Below are 14619 nucleotides of genomic sequence, written 5' to 3'. Positions count from 1 at the left end.
TCCCAGCACTTGGGAGGCAGAGGCAGGCAGATTTCTGAGTTCAAGGCCAGCCTAGTCTACAGAGTGAGTTCCAGGACAGCCAGGGCTACACAGAGAAACCCTGTCTCGAAAAGCAAACAAAAAAGAAAAAAAAAGTAATTTATTTATTTTTATCTTATATGCATCAATGTTTTGCCAACATGCATGTCTGTGTGAGGGTGTCAGAGATTGGAGTTACAGACAGGTAGGAGCTGCTATGTGGGTGCTGGGAATTGAACCCAGGTCCTCTGAGAGAGCAGTCAGTGCTCTTAAACACTGAGGCATCTCTCCAGCCCCTAAAGATTTCTTTTTAATGTTGCAAGAAATGTGCCCTTAAAGAGCAACTATAAGGAGGGAAATTCTAGTCACAGAGGAACTGTATTAGTCAGCTTGCTGTCGTGGCAAATACCTGAGAAAAGTATCTTTTTTTATTACATATTTTCTTTATTTACATTTCAAATGTTATCCCCTTTCCTGGTTTTCCCTCCAAAAAAAAAAAAAAAAAAACCATTCCCTCTCCCATTACCCTGCTCACCAACCCACCCTCTCCTACTCCCTGGCCCTGGCATTTCCTTACACTGTGGCATAGAACCTGCACAGGACCACCAAGGGCCTTTCCTCCCATTGATGGCCATCTAGGCCTTCCTCTGCTACATATGCTGCTGGAGCCATGGGTCCCACCATGTGTACTCTTTGGTTGATGGTTTAGTCCCTGGGAGCTCTGATGGTACTAGTTAGTTCATATTATTGTTCCTTTTATGGAGCTGCAAACCCCTTCAGCTCTTTGGGCCCTTTCTCTAGCTCCTTCATTGGGGACCCCATGTTCAATTCAATGGATGGTTGTGAGCCTCTACTTCTGTATTAGTCGGGCACTGGCAGAGCCTCTCAGGAGACAGCTATGTCAGGCTCCTGTCAGCCAGCACTTGTTGGCATCCACAATAGTGTCTGGGTTTGGTGATTGAATATGGGAAGGATCCCCAGGTGGGGCAGTCTCTGGATTGTCCTTCCTTTAGTCTCTGTCCCACACTTTGTCCTTCCATGGGTATTTTGTTCCCCCTTTGAGACAAATATCTTAAACGAGGAAGGGTTTACAGTAACAGAAGTTCCAATCCATGGTAACTTGGGTCTGTGCTGAGGTACAACATCATGGCGGGGGGTGTGGAAGAACAAAACACCTCATGCCATGGTGGCCAGAAGAAAGAGCAGTCTAGGAAAGGATGAGCTGTATCCCTAGCCCCGCCCCCAAAGGATGCCTTCCTTTCGCCATCAGACATCATCTCCTAAAGTTCCACCAGGCTTGATGACCACGCCTTTAGCATGTGGGCCTTAGGCCTGGGGACTTTTAGGGCCCAAACTGTCAACAGAAATGAAAAACATAGTAAAGCCCAAACAATTAGGCAAATTAGATGAGATTAAACTTTTAGTCATGATTTTACTCCATTGTATTAAAACAAAACAAAACAAAACAACACAAAACCACCAGTTAAATTTTAATTGTTGGGAAGAGTGAAGGCAAGCACAGCCCACGATCAAGTCAAGTAGTGGGATGTATATAAAGGAGAAATGTGTCCCTAGAGGAACACCCATTGCTATGATCTGTCTTTCAGAAGTATGAAGCTTTTTCCCATACTTAATGTTTCCCATTTCATGCTCTATTTTTTTTTAAAGATAGCCACCATATTGCTGTTCTTTGTAAAAGGCAATATTTTAAGTGAAATGGAAAAATCTTATATCTGATGCTTTCAAACTATTTTTATGGGTATGATATAGTACCCAATATGTTGTATAAGTTGCCTGAAAATTGTAAAACTAGATACTTGTTCATCTTCTGGGATGGATAGGAAGACATAAGAAGCCAAGAGACACTCTACAGGTGAAAACAGATTTTGCAGGAATCTGTATAATGTAGTCCTGATCACATAAATGGTAGAGAGAGAGAGAGAGAGAGAGAGAGAGAGAGAGAGAGAGAGAGAGAGAGAGAGGTGATATATATTCATGGAAAATTATCTATTTTATAAATACTAAATATTATTGTTAATGGAGGATGGTTGGAATAGAAATATTTTTCTCATTCTACATGTGTGTGTATGTGTGTGTGTCCACATGTGCCATGGTGCACATAGGGAGAATCAGATGACAACTTTTGGGAGTCAGCCTTCAGTCTTCTCGCTCTACCATGTTGAACCTGGGGGTTGAACTCAGGCTGTCAGGTTTGCTGACAGACATGACTACCTACTGACCCACCTCACTAGCCCTCTTTTGTGTTTTCAACAGGAAACTGTTATAATTATTATGGCAGGTGAGAGGGCTCTGTGGGTAAAGGTGCTTGCTACCAAGCCTGACTACCCGAGTAAGAGCCTTGGAACTCAAATAGCGGGAGGGAGGGAAGGCTCCTGCCAGTTGCCCTTTGACCTTGACATGAGTGCTCTGACATGGCCACTTTCCACTAACTAATATAAAAAATAAGTGAGTTTAAAAGTAAGTGTGACTGGCTGGAGAGATGATTCAGCTGTTAAGGGCTAGGCGCGCAACAGAAAACATAAAAAATAAGTATGTTGTAAAAACGGCGATGTAATAGCCAAAGGGTGTAGAAAGAAAATCCATTTGAATTTGCTTCTACTCTGTTTCTAAATCCTAGATTAACTATGTAGAAATGCAATCTTTCTTCATAATTTATTGTCTTTTAAATGTATGTGTGGAAGTCAGAGGACAACTTTTTGGGAGTTGGATCTCTCTTTCCACCCTGTTGAGGCAGAGTCTCTCTTTTCCTTTCCTTTTCCCTAATCCCTCTTTCCCTCCTTCCCTCCCTTTCTCCATCCTTCCCTTCCTCCCTTTTCACTCCTTCCCTCCCTCCCTTCCTTTGTTTTTGATTTAAGACAGGGTTTCTCTATGTAGTTCTGGCTGTCTGAGAACTTGCTCTGTAGACCAGGCAACCTGGAACTCAAAGATCCACCTGTCTCAGCCTCTCAAGTGCTGAGATTAACTTTGGATTTTAGATTTTTTAATGTATTTACTCTGTGTGTGTGTGTGTGTGTGTGTGTGTGTGTGTGCTAGCATGTGTGTGTTCAGAAGCACACGTGGAAGTCAGAGGACAACTTGCTCGAGTCAGTTCGTTTCTTTTATGGTGTGGGTTCTAGGGCTTGATTCAGGTCATCAGGCATGCAGGGTAAATGCTTCCACCCACTGAGTCCTTTCCTGGTCCCTTGGAATGAATTCCCTTCTGAACTAGATTTAAGTTCCCTTATTAAGAGAAGCTGATCTGTAGCATCGTTGAAGAATTGGTCAAGAGACAAAGTTCAGGAGGCCATTTGCCTTTATTACATACATGAAATATAAAAACAAAGTCACAAAGATATATATATATATATATATATATATATATATATATATATATATATATATATATATAGTGAGTCCACAGGACCTCAGGGAAAAATATGCTGCTCCGGATATGGTTTCGGCACTGTGGTTCCTGGTTTGTAAGTTCAAGTACAGTAGAAACTGTGTGTAGCTGGGCTATGCCTAGATAAGGAAGACGGAAGACCATGAAAAAGAGCAAGCTGGTGAACTATCACATATGCTGGGTTAGGAAACAGGTACATGTACTGTTAATACAAGAAGGAAGAAAACTGGTCCAATATTCATGTTTAAATACTAAACAAAAAATAGAACAAATTCTGTGTTTACAATAATTTTCCAAGTGTGTACAAGTGCCTCACAAATAAATGAACTTTTTGACATTTAAAGTCTACTTCCCCTCTATGCAAACATATTTCTACATTTATTTTTTCTTTTAAAGTCTCTCTCTCTCTCTCTCTCTCTCTCTCTCTCTCTCTCATTTCATTGTGGCCACTATTTTACAATCTAACCTCTCACCCTAAACCGGGACTTCACGCAAACATTTTCTTTTAGGCTTTGGGTTTATACAGTGTTTCTCCCAGTATCTGGAGCTAACAGCATAGATAGCTTCCTTTATCCATGGTTCCTCTCCATCCACAGTGGTGGAGCCTCTGGTTCAGTAGAGTCTTCGGGCAGTCCCTCTCTTCTCTGCCTGTCAGTAGCAGTCTCCAGACTTTCACAAGTGGTAGGTAAAGTGCTTTACACAAGGAAATTCTATATATACACATGGAGAAGTCTCACTCACATCCCACACACAGCACACAAGACAAGGCTCTCTTTAAGAAGCCTTTCCTGCAAGTAGAGTTGGAGGCTGGGGGTGGGGCTGGGGGTGTGTTTTTTTTTAAATCTCATTAATTTCTTAAATAAACACATCTGAAGCCGGGAGGAGACCTTAATGGATGATGGCAATGTTGCTATTAAAAAATTCTCAATAACTATGGCTTTCAGAACCAGTTTCAGTTAAAGCAGGTATCAGCTTGAGCTTTTCATTTCTCTATGAAAGACTGTTTTCAAACACAGATCCAGAATGGTTAGGTTAGAAAAGGCCTATGCGACTGGAACATTTTTTCCCCACTACATTTTGGCACTTAGAAAATATTCCAGTTTTATTTTGAAGTCTCTTTTTCGTTAGACTTGTGTATCTGCTACCCAGAGAAGAAGAGCCCTTGTGTGCTTAAGAGCTTCAGTGCCACATGCAGTCTCTTTTTAAGATGTGCATGACTCTTCTCCCGAGAGCTGGTTTCCAGTGCTGGACAAAGCTTTTCATATTCACAATTAATTTGCCTGTTCTTACATCCTCATGGCCAGCTACCAGGTACTCCAAGCCTGAAAGCACAAAGGGGATAAACAAATTATAAATTTGTTTGCTTTGTTAGGTGTTCATTTTTGTCTTTTTGAGACACAGTTTCTCCATGTAGCCCTGGCTGTCCTGGAACTTGCTCTGTAGACCAGGCTGGCCTGGAATGCACAGAGATCCAGCAGTCTCTGCCTCCAGAGTAACAGGTTTAAGGTGTGCAGCATCACCACCTGGCACACTTTAAACTCTATTAGAAGAGATGCTGTGGTTTTAGCAGTTCCATACATTACTGGTTCATAGTTTTATATAGGCATGGATAAGATAACCATAGATACTAAGAGATGACATTTAGTACATATTATATACCACATGCTGTACACATATTATCTCATGTGACCTTGACAATGACTTATAAAGTATCTTTCTTTTTGGTTTTTTCTAGACAGGGTTTCTCTGTGTAGCCCTGGCTGTCCTGGAACTCACTCTGTAGTCCAGGCTGGCCTCAAACTCAGAAATCCACTTGCCCCTGCCTCCCAAGGGCTGGGATTATAGAGTATCTTGTCTCTTCTTTTGTATGAGTGAGAAACTGAGGCTCAGAAGTCAGGAAGCTTGTTCAGTTTCGCCTACTAAATAGCAGCACCTTGACTCAAACTCAGAGCTGTGTGATTCTCGGCTTCTGTATTGTTCCACGCCAAGTGGGAGAAGAGAGAGGGATCAATGGGGACTTGACCCATTAATGATCCTGGGAGATCATTGTGTGTGTTTGGTAGCAGCAATTAAGAAGGAAGGGCTTTATAAGCCGGGTGGTGGTGATGATGCATACCTATAATCCCAGCACTTGGGAGGCAGAGGCAGGTTAATCTCTGAGTTCGAGGCCAGTCTGGTCTATAGACCAAGTTCCACAACTAGCCTTTAGCGAGAGTTTTGGGACAGCCAATGCTACAAAGAGAAACCTTGTCTCGGAAAAAAACCAAAACCAAAAACAAAAAAACCCAAAAAACAAAAAGCAAAAAACAAAACAAAACAAACAAACAAAAAAACAAGCAAGCAAACCAAACCAAACCAACCAACCAACCAAACAGAAAAAAGGACTTTGCAAAAGTGAAGCAACTATTTGAACAACATGAAAAGAAAGCTATGTATGACAGAAAAGGACACATACTCTCTCTATACACTTTGAGGAATGAATATAAACAACTTGTTTATGAACAAAATAAAAAAAAATGAAAAAAAAAACTGATGAGACTTGATCACACTCATTGCTGCCCTTATAATTAAAAATGTTCAGGCATAAGAAAAAAAATTGCTAACAACTGCACAGAGGCAGTCCTGTCTCTTCATGTATTAATTATATCCCACATGATGTCAATTTTGACATCCAGAAACAATTTTATAAAAGATAGGATTAGAAAGGTAATTATGCCTATAACTTTCTAAGACAAAAAGCTGTATACTTTAAATTTTTTAATGAGAACACTGGATGTTAAAGTTCAAATAAATATCAGTTTAAATTTATGAGTGTAGAGATGTATGTTTGTAAATCCCAGTTATTATGACTACTTGGGACACTAAGGCAAGAGAATCCCAAGTGGTGGTCACCTGGGCAATTTAGCAAGACCTTGTCTTGAAGTAAAAAGGATTGTAGATATAGCTCAGAGCTAGGATGCTTGTATGGCTATGCACAATGACCTAGGTTCAATCCCTAGTAAAGCCTAACATAAATGTGTGTGTGTGTATGCATATATATATATGTATATACATATATACATATATATGTATTGCTTCATCTAATACTTAAATAATACAGTTCTCTCTCTTTTTTTTTTTTTTTGATTCTTCAGCTGACAGCAAGAGGATTTATTGTATATGAGTTACACTTGGTCACAAGAGAACAGAACTAGTTCAGAATGCCAAAGGTCCAGGGCAGAGGGCCAGTTTTGGTTGTAAGAGAGGCAGTTATTTTCCCAGGTGATCTCGGCGAAGTGACGTTCCAGGTCTACGGAGACTTATTACCGACAGCAGCACACAGCCCAACAACTTGTTCCAGTGTCTCGGCCCTCAGCATCCCTTACTTCTGCTCCTGCAGGCTTCGTGGGTGCTCAAACTGGCTTACTTGGACTGCCTCATCTTTCTTCTCTTGCGCTTCAGCCTGCACATTCTCTTCTTCCGCCACTTCCCTCTCATGGCGCAAGAGTCTCAAGGAAGATGGCGCTAAAACCCTACAGTTATCTTTTTACAAATACAAGAAGCAATAAGAACTTCAGGGCTGGTGAGATGACTCAGTGGTTAAGAGCCATGGCTGTTCTTAGATAGAACCCTAGTTTGATTACCAGCACCCACAGGACAGTTCACAACCATTTGTAACTCCAATCCCAGGAGACCCAACCCCTTCTTCCGGACTGTGTGTACTGCACGAACATGGTGCACAGACATGCATGCAGGTAAAACATGCATACATATAAAATACAAATTAAAAAAAAAAAGACTTGAAGATCAAGACCATTATTTTAAATTACTTTAAAGCCATAAATAGAACAAATAGTATAGGAATTTACCACTTACTGTATCGATATAAAACTAATGATATTGAATAAACACCTAAAGTATGGATTATCATCAAACCATAACATACAGTGCCTTCATTTACATCTCTTAGTAACATGTGCATGTGTATAAAGATTTATTTACGTATTTTATGTTTATGAGTGCTCTGTCTTTATGCTAGCCACATGAGATCCTATTACAGATGGTTATGAGGCACCTTGTGGGTGCTGAAAATTGAACCCAGGACCTCTGGAAGAGGAGCCAGTGCCCTTAACCAATGAGCCACCTCTCCAGTCCCAGTAGCACTTATATTTAATTTGTCTATCTTTACAATTTGATGTCTGCTTTGTTATATGTTTGAAGGCACAAAGTTTTTAATCTATGAAAAAAGGAAGTGGACTTTAAAGATACGAGATTGATACAAAATATCCATGAGTCCCAGAGCACAAGGCTGCATGGATGATGGGTAGAGCCGACTCCGGCTCTCTCAATCTCTCATTCTTTCATTCTCTCTCTCTCCTCCCTCTCTCTCTCTCTCTCTCTCTCTCTCTCTCTCTGTCTCTGTCTCTGTCTCTCTCTCTCTCTCTCTCTCTCTCTCTCTCTCTCTCTGTCTTTGTCTCTCCTTTCTTTCCTTTCTCCTCCTCCCCCAACCCTTTTTTTGGATTCTCTGTGTAGCCCTGGCTGTCCTGCAACTCAGTCTGTAGACCAGGCTGGCCTTGAATTTAGAGATCTATCTGCCTCTGCCTCTGTACTGGATGGAATTAAAGGCATGTGCTTACAAAGCTCCTTTTCAAAGTTGGGGAGACAAGTTGAGGCTTAAGGTTTCAGAGTTTTCTTGTCAGTCTTCTTCTTTGGTTTTAGTCATTAAACTTGTAAAAATGGAAAAACCAAAGCAAACCTAAACAGTGTCTGGTTTTGCTTTGGCGGCTTCCAGATTTTTCCTCAAAGCAAGTAAACATGTTTTTAAGAATTCTTTGAATAATTGTGCTTATGTTTTCTATTGTGATGAACTCGGTTGGTTCTTTGAGTCTGGCACAGACTTGAGTAGGAAATAAAGCTCACTTCCTGGAGGGTGGCGCAGATGGCTGAGGCTTTGTTTTTAATGTCACTCTGTAAAACTGGATTCCTCTCCTCTCTCTCTCTCTCTCTCTCTCTCTCTCTCTCTCTCTCTCTCTGCCAAGATAATAGAAAATTGCTCATAAGGGCCCTCAAGCACAGATCACTGGAAAACAGAATTTAAATGAATGACTCTTTGTTTCCTGTATTCAAAAATCCAAGTTTCTTACTTATTCTTTGGAATTATTTATTTTTTACAATTAAGAAGGTTTCCCTTCTATCTTACTGAAATTTAAATGAAATTAAGTGAAATAAACATCAGAGGGATGAAAGTACAAGAACATTAGTTAATTTGAGAAAACATTATTTTTTTTAAGTCTTGCTGTTTAAATGTTCAGATTAAGGGAATATTTTATTTGTAGTTTTTTCTCTGCTGTTTCTTTTCATTTGTTAATTAAGAGCTCTTATTAACATAGCTGTGGTTTCCTGGCTCATGAGGGGAATAAATTAGACCCAGAATATAAATGATGCACCTGTCTCAGTGGTGTCATACAATACAGATGATTACTGCATACACAGGAAATCACACAAGGCAGGAAGAGGGAAGAAGGCTTTTTAGAAGTATGTGTTTTCCCAGAACCGATTATCGATCGTTATGTTAGTATTATTTGAGTGCTAACATGGAAGGAGCGTTGGAGCATCTGTGATAAGAAAGCTATATCCTGCTTTCAAATTTAGCAAGGCAGCAGAGAAGTAGCTGTGGACGCAGTCCATGAAGATGCGTGTAGGATGTGGTTTTTAGAATCATCAGCAGAGTTCTTACATATCCCGATGGAAGGTTGTCATGGGAGATTCCTATCTTAGCTGGCCCTACTTTCTGAGAGTACCATTACCAGAGGGCTATCTTCATAGAGTCATGGAAGTCTGGACTCCTAAGGGGTCGTAAGAACTCACCTAGGACCACTATCACCACCATCTCTGCCTTATATTTTTAAGGTTCAAATCAAATCTCACTCCATTCCAGGTCTCACTAAGATTGGACTTAAATTGTTTCCCTGGCTGTTTCTCATTTCAAACCGGAATGATCATTCCACGGAAAGCAACCCGATGAAAACTTGAGAGTTGTTTTCTCTCCAGGAGAAACAGATGCTTCGCATGCAACAGTAGAAGTGGTTTCAGTGTTATTTGCACAGATGGGCTTTTGCATGGGCGCTTCCTTTGGGAACAGGTTCTCATGTAATAGGACCTAGCTTTCAAATAATGCACAGAGTGGTAGATAAGCTCATGAAAGGGCAGTCAATGCAGCAGGCACCTGGAACCGATCTGAGGCTTCTCTTTCAGGATACAAAGTATTATATCGCTAGATTTTAAAATACTTTCTTTTTATAGAGCACATGGAAGAGTGTTTTTGTGTGTGTGTGTGTGTGGGGGGGTGGTATAATTTAATGTTAGTTCAAAGAATCCTTTTGGATTTTACCCAGTGTTCATAAGGTAAAAGGCCAGATGCTTTGAGGGAGGTTTGAGGTTTGGTTCAGAGGCTGTAAGGTAAGACAGCCAATGTGCAGAGACAAGGATCACAGGATGGAAAGTCTAACTAGGGCTCACCTGGATTGAGGATTGGGCAGGTGCAGCCTCTGTTAGTCCAGGACTCTGGATACAGTGTTCTCTTGCCTCGTAAGATCTTCAGCTTGGTAGAATGTAAGACTTTCTTAATCTTTACATTGACCTCAGCATGGGAGCCTTTATCATGAGCTGATAAAATCTTGATTTTTAACACTGTAATGACATAATTCCAAACATAAAAAAAAAAGCATACAGATTTCAAGTTTTCTGTTAAAACTGGAACTATTTGAATAGTCATTTCCAAGTGTGAGGGAAGGGTGAACTGACAAAAATCAGGATATGGGAATTTGCTTTTAAGGTCATGAAGCTCATTCATGTTTGCCTTGATTTAATCTCATTTACATTTTATTTTCTCTTTATTGGGAAATTTCAACCTTTGTCCCCCTCCAATATTACGACACTGGAAAGACATTAACCATTGCCTACTGCAAATATAATTTTAAGTATATTCAGCTGAGCCAGGCATGGTAGCACACACCTTAATCCCAGCATTTGGGAGGCAGAGGCAGGCAGAGCTCTATGAGTTCAAGGCCAGCCTGGTCTACAGTGAGCATTTCAGGACAGCCAGGGCTACACAGAGAAACATTGTCTCAGAAAGAAAATAAAATCAAAACAAAAAGGCCTATTGATATATCAAATCTACAGAGAGAGAGTAAATAGGAAGTAGAACTATTGCCCAGGTTTTTATTTAGATTCTGATCATATTATACTTCTTTGGTTGACTGTGGATGATATTATGACAGAGAACAAAATGCTTCGGTAGAGCATATTTTACATCACGATACAGAGGTTATGTAACATTGATTTTTTACTGTTCTTTGGAGTACAATTCAAGCTGACTAGCTGGAAAGGCTGTAGTATTCTTTTCACTTGATTTAGTTTGAATTTATTTATTTTGATTTTATGTGTATTTATGTTTGTTTGTATGTATGTATGTGCACCACATGTGTGCCTTATGCCCAGGGAGGCCAGAAGAAAGCATCAGATCCCCTCCTTGAGCTAGAGTAGCAGACAGTTGTAAGTTTCTATGTGCAAACTGAGAACTGAACCCTGGTCCTCTGGAAGACTAGCACGTGTTCTTAACTGCTGAACCATCTCTCCAGACCCTTCTTTTAATTTTTAATAATTAAAAAAAATTTCTAAATTGACATATAGAAATAGTACATACTCGTGAAATCCTATGTGATATTTTAATGTATACATTGTAAAATGTAGAACAGAGTAAGTAGATCAGCTCAAACATTCATCACTCCTCTGTAATAAAAATACCTACTTGATTTGGCCCCCAAATTGGGAATCTGTGTGTTCAAACGCTGCAAGTCCCTGTTCCCAATTGGGTTTTGATTGATCAAAAAAGAACCAACGGCCAATGGCTGGGCAGGGGTGGGGGGCTCCTAGGTTCCCAGGAGAAGAAACACAGGGAGGAGAAAGAAAGGATATCCTGGAGAAGAAGGGAATAGGAAGGACCATGCTGGGAAGGAACAGGAGGGAGTAACGGCCAACATGTAGGTAGAAGAAGGAATGCGGCCCCCAGAGAGGCTGCCCAGAGCGTCTTGGGTAGCAAAGATAAGGGGGCTACCCAGAGGAGCCAGAGCAATAAGATAAAATATAGATTTAAGAGGTGTTAAGTCAGGAATGCTGGAGGAGAGGAGAATGTGCTGGCTGTGTGTGTATGTGTGGAGGGTTAGAGGTGCTCAGCCATTGAGCTAGTCAAGGCATAACAAAATTAGCTGGCATGTGTGTGTGAGCGTGCATGTGCGTGCGTGTCTGTCTTTCATTCGGTAATCCAGAGAGCTCTTGGGCAGGTGCATTGTGTATGAGAACCACTAAGGAGCCAAAGTGGTTAACTAATTCACTGCTATACAGAGTAATACACTATGACTACAGAGCCATTTAGAATTTGGAGATAGTAATTACTTAGAGAAACTCTGTTTTCTTTCTCCCATATGCTATATATAGTTTTTGCATTTGAATATTAGAATATTTAGTGATATTGGGAAACAGATGTAGTTGATCACCAATCTTTTGTTTTGTTTTGTTTTGTTTTGTTTTGAGACAGAATTTCTCTGTATAGCCCTGGCTGTCCTGGAACTCCATCTGTAGACCAGGCTGGCCTCAAACACACAGAGATCAACCAGCCTCTGCCTCCTGAGTGCTGTGATTAAAGGCCTACACCACCACCAATTTTAATTATTGCCTCATAAACAGCCTTCTTACCTTTGCCCAAGTATCTATGCATTATGGAATTGCATCAGCCAGGCGTCTAGGTTTCCTTAGAAACCTCTGTTCGTAGTCTGAATAGAGAACACCCAAGCTTGGAGGGTTCACACTCACCATATGAATACTTCATTCCGCAGAAGGCCTTGGGGTTTCCTAACACCTGCTCCTTACATTCACATTTACCTACAGAAAGCAAATGGAAAACTGTGTTATTAGGGGTGCAAATCTAGGTAACGGTTTACTCCTTCATTGATTCATGTAACACATGGAAGTATTACTCAGTCATGAAGATGATCTAATAGAAGTAAGGTCTCTTTCTAAGTGCAATTATCATCTAATAAGACACTAACCAGAGTAAAATATGGAAGATAAAATCAACATCGACTTCTAGCGACAAAGTGATGTTGTGATAAATGCAGTCTACTGTTAACAATCTACATTAATAAAAAAGAACAGCTAAAAGTGTAGACCTCCCTATAGAAAAGTAACTAAGTATACTAAATAGCTAGTTATTCAAAGTGTCAAGGAAAATAAAATACAATACTTGGTAGTCCACTGGAGGTAACTGGATACCATATGATGTGCTGGGAGTGGTGATATCCTTCAGAACATATAAGTATGAGCAAGATATTACTCTAGCCTAAGGCTTGCAGTTTGGTAAGTAAAAGGGTGTGTATAAACAGTGACTAAGTGGCCTATGATAGAAGTACAACATGCTTAGGTGGGAGGTTTGAGAAGGCAAGAAGAGCCTTCATGGCTGAAGAAAGATCTAGGAATGGTCTTTTACAAAAAGATAGGGTAGTTTCTTCCAAGTAGATGAGGTAGTTGAACTCATCTACTAGAACTGTGGCTCGTGAGAGAACTGCCAAGCCCTGGAGAAGACTTTCAAAACACCTTTGAACAAAAAAATAAACGTCAAAAAAAAAAAAAAAAAAAAACCCAAAACCCCAGCACATTTTCAGTTAATGATAGAGGACTGTGATATCACTAATAGAAAGGGGAGCATTCGGGGGATATTCCAGGACTTTAGAGTTTTAAAGGCTTTAGTAGCTATTCGTCTGTCTAGTTTGTTGCTCTAAGGGACATAGAATGGCAGCTCTCAGAAGGGAAAGGCAGCCGATCGGGGTACCAGAGATATTGGGAAACAGACCTAGGTGGTGGAGTTGTTGGTGGGTAGGCTCTCTTTCAGCTTTGCCTCTGGAGCCAGGCACTTAATTATGCGTAGACTTAGTCACCATTGATGTATGGTGGTTTGGCCTCCATAGTGTCATGTGTTTGAATGCTTGACCATAGAGCATGGCACTATTTGGAGGTGTGGCCTTATTGGAGGAGGTGTGGCCTTGTTGGAGGAAGTAGGTCACAACATAGGTGGGCACATAGGTGGGCGTCGAGGCCTCTTATGCTTAGGCTCCACCCAGTGTGGAAGACAGTTTCCTATTGGCTGCCTTCAGATCAAGATGCAGAACTCTCAACTCCTCCAGCACCACATCTGCCTGCACGCTGCCACGCTTCCCCCCATGATGATAATGGGCTGAACCTCTGAAACTATACGCTAGCCCCAACTAAATGTTTCCCTTTGTAAGAGTTGCCTTGGTCACGGTTTCTCTTCACAGCAATAGAACCCTAACTAAGACAGGTGCAACACTTAAGTTCCACAGACAGAGTGGATATGGAATTGGCTTTTAGGGGAGTGAGGAAGGGTAGGAATCCTATAGCAAATCATCTAAACACAGCAGAGGAACTGATTTGAAGTGGCAGTAGGTAAACGGCCCATGGCCTTTGAAAGCTGCATTGAAGCAGGTGTGTGCTATCTGCCATGCCGCCGGAAAACCTAATAGAGCTACTAGTGAATGGTGCACACCATTCCTCACTACAATGCTCTCTTGTTAGACCTTTTGGGGACACACACAAGTCTGAAGGTCTGTCTTTGGCTGCCTGACAATACCCTTTCTTCACATGCTTAGGAGTTCAAGCATGCTAATGCATTGGCCAAGCTGGGTTCTTTGGGGGAATTTATGTTGTTGTCTCAACTACTCAGAAAGCTGAGCCCAAGGGACTATTTCCCAGGCATTCACGCCCAGCCTGGACAAATCATGGGAGCCAATCTCAGAGGACAATATTTTGCATTTGTCAGAATTTAAGAAATCTGGAAATGGAAAAGGCCTGTTTGGTTACAGTAGTGGCTGGAACATTTTGAAAGATGAACATTGCTCATAGTTTTCTGGTACTAGTTAAAGCCAGGTTTGTCATTTGGGAAATCAGAGTTCACATCTGGTATTTTCTACCTCACAAATGGTAGAAGTGGCAGATTAGAGGGCTGGGAATGAGCTCAGCTGTCGAACTCTTTGCCTAGTGTGTACATGGCTCAGGGTTTCATCTCTAGCACTGAGGAAGGTAGGAGAAAGAGAAATGGAGGGCAAGAGGGGAAGAGAGAGAGAGAGAGAGAGAGAGAGAGAGAGAGA

General features: G+C 41.0%; 1 protein-coding gene across 1 annotated transcript in view; it reads right to left on the bottom strand.

Annotated features, from left to right (window-relative positions):
* Nucleotides 1-3817: 3817 nt before the first annotated feature.
* The window catches only part of Ntn4 (netrin 4), a 114288-nt gene continuing 103486 nt past the window's right edge, over nucleotides 3818-14619 (bottom strand). The window contains exons 8-10 of the mRNA XM_031349127.1: nucleotides 12272-12340; nucleotides 9920-10090; nucleotides 3818-4743 (exon numbers count right to left, since the gene is read on the bottom strand). Coding sequence (XP_031204987.1) covers nucleotides 4601-4743; nucleotides 9920-10090; nucleotides 12272-12340 — 383 coding nt within the window. The 3' untranslated portion in view covers nucleotides 3818-4600. The remainder of the gene's footprint in view (nucleotides 4744-9919; nucleotides 10091-12271; nucleotides 12341-14619) is intronic.

The sequence above is a fragment of the Mastomys coucha genome, unplaced genomic scaffold (assembly GCF_008632895.1).
Source record: "Mastomys coucha isolate ucsf_1 unplaced genomic scaffold, UCSF_Mcou_1 pScaffold4, whole genome shotgun sequence".
NCBI classification, from domain to species: Eukaryota; Metazoa; Chordata; class Mammalia; order Rodentia; family Muridae; genus Mastomys; species Mastomys coucha.
The sequence above is the reverse complement of the archived record's forward strand: the minus strand, read 5'-3'. Positions and strand labels throughout refer to the sequence as shown.